This window comes from Pteropus vampyrus, unplaced genomic scaffold (genome assembly GCF_000151845.1).
Source record: "Pteropus vampyrus isolate Shadow unplaced genomic scaffold, Pvam_2.0 Scaffold56, whole genome shotgun sequence".
In the NCBI taxonomy this organism is placed as follows: domain Eukaryota; kingdom Metazoa; phylum Chordata; class Mammalia; order Chiroptera; family Pteropodidae; genus Pteropus; species Pteropus vampyrus.
In genome coordinates, this window is record NW_011888837.1 from 1718738 (window position 1) to 1725713 (window position 6976).

At 42.6% G+C, this 6976-nt stretch overlaps 1 protein-coding gene and 1 long non-coding RNA gene across 3 annotated transcripts in view; one reads left to right on the forward strand and one right to left on the reverse strand.

The window, feature by feature from the left end:
* The window catches only part of ADAMTS3 (ADAM metallopeptidase with thrombospondin type 1 motif 3), a 242380-nt gene extending 238346 nt beyond the window's left edge, over positions 1 to 4034 (reverse strand). For both annotated transcript variants that reach the window (XM_011360511.2, XM_023530861.1), the window contains exons 1-2: positions 3882 to 4034; positions 2562 to 2589 (exon numbers count right to left, since the gene is read on the reverse strand). In XM_011360511.2, coding sequence (XP_011358813.1) covers positions 2562 to 2589; positions 3882 to 3950 — 97 coding nt within the window. In that variant the 5' untranslated portion in view covers positions 3951 to 4034. The remainder of the gene's footprint in view (positions 1 to 2561; positions 2590 to 3881) is intronic.
* On the forward strand, positions 3053 to 4072 carry LOC111739973. The gene is made up of 2 exons (XR_002780425.1): positions 3053 to 3787; positions 3893 to 4072. It is a non-coding gene; the product is annotated as an uncharacterized LOC111739973 (long non-coding RNA).
* Positions 4073 to 6976: the final 2904 nt, after the last annotated feature.

Below are 6976 nucleotides of genomic sequence, written 5' to 3' on the forward strand. Positions count from 1 at the left end.
AGGCTTTTCAATCTACAGGCTTGAAGCATATCAGATATATTTTTAAAATTTGGCTTCTAAGCCAGATACTAAAAGAGTACACATTGTGGGATTCTATTTATAAAAAGCATACACGATAAAACCTGGCAAAATTAATCTATCCTGTTGGAAGTCAAGAGAGTGGTTACCCCTCATTCAGAGATAGTGCCAGGAATGTGGCACAAGCATCCGTAATGTTCTACTTATTGATCCAGGTACATGGGAATGTTCCCTTCGTGAACAATCGACAAGGTGTACACTTATGTGCACTATCCTGCATGTATATTCTATTTCAATAGAAAGAATATTTAAAATTTAGCTTCCTAGTAATTTGTGGTTTGTCACTAATTTATACTGATCTCTTCCTGAGACATTAAATTATCCAGGAATTATTCAGAACTGTGGATTTTCTCTAGCCAAATATTAATTTATAGACCAACAAATATTAATTAATTCTACAAACCTTATTTGTCTTTCCTAGTTGTATAACTAATCAAATAGCACCTCTGGGCAGTTTTATAAGACAACTTTTAAATTGATTATTGGAAAAAAGTTAATTATATGTAGAGGTATGCATTTTACCAGACCTCCATATTAGCAAATCTTTTATGCATGGGGACAAGAGAAATCTCATTACTGTATATAAGATTTTTAAAAAATATGTTTTTAAATCACTCTTAAGAGCTACATAAATGATTATAACCCAAAGCCAAATGACAGCTACACTTCTGTTATCACAAGACTTGAGTCAAAACATTACCGTTATTTATCTTTATTTTTTCTCCACCCAACTTGAAAATGGTAAATAAAATGGTAATAATAAAAGAGAGAAATCCCATAAAGCTGAGGAACTTGGGAGCAAGTAAATCTCCGGCAATACAACCTAAGAGTGCCCTACCTTCCTCTCTTTCATACCGCTACTCATCCCTCTCCTACCAAATTTAAGCATACTCATACTACTTTCTTCCCTGCAGAAAAAAGCTGCCAAAGTAACTTATATTAGCAAAGGGACTGGACCAAAGTCTAACCCAAGGCTTCTTACATGAGAGCATGCTGATTCTATCTGAAAATTTAATCAAAGGAATATATTTTATTCCTCTGGTAGAATGAGTAATCTTAAAAGGGCTTTTTAATTTACATATTGAAAAGTTGGGATGTTTCAGTAATCCAATTTAAGTAACAAGGGTATAACAGCTTTCTTTTCCATACTTGTTTGAGGATTGGTTTAAAAAAGTCCTTCTTTAAAAAGATATTGATGGCTGAGTGCCATCAACTACAAATGACAAATGTATCTTCATAGACACTATATTTTTAATACAGTTCTCAGTCACTCTCCCCCGCCCCCATCCCCTCTGTCCTGCTCTTACTATGAAGGTTTAAGATTGGGAAGAGTTCCAACAATGCTAAACACTGAATAGGAAGGGAGCATAATGACATATGCTGATACAGAGCTACATACAGAGACACCTCTGGGACTGCATCTTGGGGTCTCTCCCTTAGTTTACAAGTATAGAATGCCCCCAGCTCTCCATAATACACTACCGCCAGTAGCAGTGTAACCTCTCAAGCTTCATTTTCTTCAAATCTAAAATAGGCACAATGGTGTTTCTACTTCATAATGCACATAAAGCAATAAACACTGCCTGGCACATAGTACAGCAACTACTTGTAACTACGTTTACAGTAATAAAAACTCTTCCTCTAAAAGATGACTTTACAATATCACTTGACAGATAGATACAGAATTTACAGAGACTAATACTCTGCCAAAAAGAAAAATTATCTTTTAAAGTAACCCAAGTTAAATGTGTATAAAAAGGCTTTGACTGCAGTCTGGCTCCTTGCCAGATGACTTTCAGTCTCTGAATTCAGAATAAATACATTATTATAAACAGTTCCAAAAAAGACCATGGACTTTTGAGTGACCTGTTACAAGTCACTTACACTCTCTGAGCCTCAGTCTCCTTACCCATAAAATGGGAATAATTCCTACATCATCAGGTAACACAGAGGTTTTAGATGTTATTTGCAAAGGGCCTAACAGTATTTTGCGCATTAGTAGTTCATTATTTTAAAGCAGATGGAATAAAGTAAAGTTATCAGAGGGTTTATTCAAAGCTGGAAAATTTTTGAGGAAAATCTTCCATCCTCCATGCTTCATTATTCCCTTCTTTGTAGCATTCTTACACTTTGCCTTTTGCTTTAATCAGCTGTGCTCCTAATGCTACACCAGTTGATTTGATTCAGTTTATCTCCATATCGTCTTCCAGCCTCTACATCACCCTCCAGGAACCTACCAGTGGCTCGACCAAAGACAGTAATAAATTGATGCTTAAAAAGACAAAATGCAGGAGAATTTTCACATCACTATAACTCAGCCTGAGGAAAGTGGGATTCTCCTCCAGAAAGAGAAAGAACAGAAATGTCCCTGGACTACAAATTACTTTTTTAACCACAGGAGAAATTTCAGAAATATTTTACTTAGTTTACTTCATTCCCTACTTTCTACTAAGATAAGAGTGACATCTGAGAACAAGGCTTACCTATTTGCACCATTTCTTCATTACCAGCCTGGAAAGGAGGGGGGAAAGTAAGAAAAAGAAACTGTTACTGGGTTTCATCTTATCACCTTGTGCGTTTTATTTCTACCATTAATGCTTTTCAGGAACTAGCTAATCAGGGATGGTGAGGGCCGGGATTGGTGCCTAAGGCCTGCACCTGGGTTTGCAGAAGGTTCTTGTGCCCGAGCACGAGCCAATTCAATAACAATGCTGGGCAGAGAATTGTTTGCCCATTTTAATTTTAACAATTACAAAGCTAGCAAAATTAAATACTGACACTCAATATTCTTTTCTGAAAACTCCAGGTATTGGGTAAGGATTAGGAAAGAAAGTCTCTGTATGATAAGAGCGAAAGGAAGCCTAAAAAGGGGTCTAATTTATCAGATTTAAGGTCAAGAATGAACAATTCTATATTCTATACTTTTTACCGTATGTTCCGACCAGGCAGACCAGAGAAGCTACAAAAACTCACGGACAAATTCTGTGCCCAAAGTCCCACCGGCCCTGTGCTGATGTGATTTACTACAAACAGCTCGGCTCGTCCAGCTGAGCCTTCCTAAGGACTCTTCTGAGAGCATCGGGCTTCACCTTGAGTCTCCAAAGGGTGGGGGCTGGGCCAAAAAGAAATAGAGCTGCACTCAGCTTTAAAGAGGAGGAGCTGTGCAGAGGGGGAGGGGAGAAAAGCGGCCGGCGCCTCCAGCCTCTGCACAGGAAAATGCAGGGCAGGAAACTTCCTCAGCCCCCTCCCCAACTGTCAAACCCCAGCCCTGTCGCGGTTCTCCCAGGACACGTGTCTACTGGATCGCTCCCTGTCCGGCCCAAAGACTTACTGAAACCCCCACCTCTGGCTGCCCGAAAAGGCTGTGATTCAGTGAGGAGAGAAAGCCCCACGAACCCAACTCTGACTGCAGCTACCAGAACGCTGAGATCCTGGAACCAACATCTAGAACTTCATTCAAGCGCCCAGACCGCCCTTCGGAAAGGGGAAACCCAGATGGCGCGGCGAGGATGCGAATTGGCTGCAGTCTGTCACCAGGAATTGTTATGAAAGCCACAAAGTGATGAAGCCCTCCCTAAGTGTGAAGAGCCTGGGATCCCAGAATGGGAGTCATAACCTCCCGTGCAATTCAACCCCCACCCCCAAAAGACCGCGCGCTGCGCCCAGCCCTCAAAACACCGTTTCTGAATGCACAAGATAACAGGGAAGGGTGAGAGAGGGAGGAGGAAAGAGAGGAGGGGAAAGGGGGGAGGAACTTTTTCGGGAAAAGGTTGGGTTTGAGTTTTTTATTATTTTCCACTTACTTGTCCATCAGCTGAAGTCCTAACCTGTACCAGAGCGGCTGCTATCAACCAAAGTGACAGGAGAACCATCACGAGTCGAGTTGACTTTTCAACTACTGGGCAAAGCAAATGCCCAGAGCACACACCCCCCAAAATAAGTTTCTTTAAAAAAAAAAAAAATTGTTTAAGAAAAAAATGCAGAATAAAAAAAAAAAATACCCTGATCTTCTGTGCTTTGCTTCAATGAAAATGAAATCTGAGCTCTGAGACCGGCCCCCTCTGCTCTGCAGTTCTTCCCACTTCACCTTCTCACCCCGTCCTCCCAAACAGTGTGCTGGAGCGAGAAGGTGCTGCGAGCCGGTACGGGCTGTGCCGGGAGAGGGGGAAGGGACGAGGGGCTTCCAACTATCTCTGCCCAGAGCGGCTTTTTCTAGGCTTTTCGAGCACCATTGGACTCTAAGGTTAGCGCGGAGAATGCTTGGGTCCCCAGGAGCACAGCAAGGGGAAGTATTAGCAGAGAGACGAGCGAGCGGGAGCGAGAGAAAGAGGCAGCGAGAGGGCGACTCCGCGGCGCACACAGAGGTGGGGGCGGGAGGAGCCGAAGGGGAGGAGGAGGAGGAGGCAGAGGAGGTGGGAGGAGTGGGCCGCTCGCCGGCTCCTGTTGCTCGCAGAGCGGCCGTCTGCTCGCTGCCGGCGACCCGCGGGGCGCTAATAAGGCGGCCGGAGCCCACCGGGCAGCCCCTCCCGCCGCGGCGCCCACGTCACGCGGGGCCGGAGCCCGCGCCCCCGGCGCCCGCTGGGGCGGCCCGCGCAGGAGGACGGCCGCAGGCAGGGGCAGGGTCTGAGATCTCGAGGGGGCTTGTGTGGCCCGGGCTCGACCCACCACCCGCGGTTCCTCTTCGTCCCCGGGAGATGGGCGAGGGGTGGCGACGGTCCAGGGAAGCCGAGGGTCGCGACTGGCAGGACGGGCGGCGAGATGATTATAGGAAGAGGGAGGGTCCAAGGGCCGGTCCTGGGCTTTAGGAAATGCACCCCCTCCAGCCTCCACTGTTCTCCCAGGCAGGGGAAAGCCTCCCCCGAGAGAATCCCGGGAACCTCCAGGTCTTGATGACGCGGTTATCTCCTCTCCAGACACCAGTCGTCTCCCTCGTTTGGTGGAGGTGGTCCCCGCCCCCTTAAAGTTCTTGTTTATGCTTTATTCGTTTATATTACTTGTAAAAGATACCATGTCCCTTCTTTGACTCGCCGGCTGCTTCCGTTTATCACTAGAGTACACAGGCCTCAACGTCTCTTCCTCTCACCAAGATTAAGTTATCAAATGATTTTCTGCCCAGTGTGGTCTGGAGCTTCCTAGGAGTAGATGAAAAGAACTTGAGCTCCCAAGACGGGAGATGAGTTTGCTGGAATCCAAACCCAGGCCACTTCCTTAGGGCAGACTCCTGAGGGCGCTTTCCAAAAAGAAGGGATAGAAAAGGAAGCACATATTCCAACCTCCACTGACCATCTTCTACAGTCCCTCGCAAGAACAGACTGTGAAAGAGCTGTGATTAGGCACAAATGTATTTATAATTTTCACGACTTCAACTACAGAGAGCCTTGCAGGGCCCTGCCCGAAATAAAATGTGAAGCTAATGTTCGTTGTGCTGTTTGCTTGTTTTTTTAAAGCTGAGTTTGCAGGGTGTCCTGTACTTCGATTCATTAGTTAAGGGTTGTATCGTTAACTTATCGTGGCAAGATTCTGTGTCCACTGATGTGTTATCTGCTGTCTTCTCAAAATCTTATATGTAGGACACTTACATGTGAAAATGAGAAACCAGATAACTGGCCCCAGCTAGGAAGGGGGTATTATGTTAATTTGTTATTAGTTGTAATTATAATTAGACCCCAGCACTGAAGTATCTCTAAATTACTTTTTTTTCCTTCAATTAAAGCATTCAGCATTTTTGTAATCTGTCATTGACTTACTATCCAGGAGTGATTTGCTGATTTTGTGCCTACTTTTCCTATTCATTAAAAGAAAGAATACTCATGTTCTATAAAAAAAAAAAATGTTAATTTTCACTGAAAAGTAAAAGAATGCTAGAGAACAAATCGGAACACCTAGATGCTAGGCCCCACTAATAGCTCTCTGACCTTGACTAGTCACTAAAACTCTATGTTGGTTTTCCCCTTATGAGATATTCCAGCTCTAAAATGCCTCAGTTTTAGTAATAATAAATACTATATTTAGTCATTGCATTACAGTAGTCCTTTTTGTGCTAATTTTACAAAGTTCAGACATTTGCTATCACTGTAACTTTTGGCACAATAAGCAATTCATGTGACTTTCATGAAACCAGTGGCTTTAGACATTTTTGGCCATCACCACAGAGAAAAATGTATTTTACACTGTGAACTAGTAAAACTTTCATGATTCAGAACTTACTACATACAATGACCCTGATATTTTCTATCCTCTTTGTTTTTTTGTTTTTTGGTTTTTGGTTTTTGGCTTATTTTCCCATATTCTGGTCAGGATCCACTTCATTGATTTCATAACCCAATGAGTCATGACCCTCATTCTGACAAACAATGACTTGAGAGTATATAATAAGGTTTCTATTTCTTGGTTTCTAAATGAGTTGAGCTCTGATTAATAAGGATTTCCCAATATACCCTAAGACAGTTTCTCAAAATATGTCCTGAAATGTTAAATGTTAAAAAAAAAAAAAATTCTCTGACAGTCAACTAAAGTTTGTGAGGCACTCAGATAAATGAATTTCATTTTTTCAGAATTTCCCAAGGACTTTAATATCCTAAGTGAATTGTGAGTCCTCATACTAATGTGACCATAGAATGCTTTTTTCTCACAATTTATCCTCTGAGCAACACACTTAGAGAAATGCCATTACAAAGACCAATTATTAAAGTAAAATGAATTTGGGGTCAGATAGGTAGGATTCACATGCAGACAGGTTCCTCAGTTTTCTCAACTCTAAAATCGGTTTAATAATACAGCTTTTGTAAAATGTTCATGATAATTAACATAATCTTGCATGTAAATTGTCTAGCACACTGTCTAGAACATAGGGCTTAAATAAAATGTTTTAGATGAAACTATGGCATAGGTACAAATA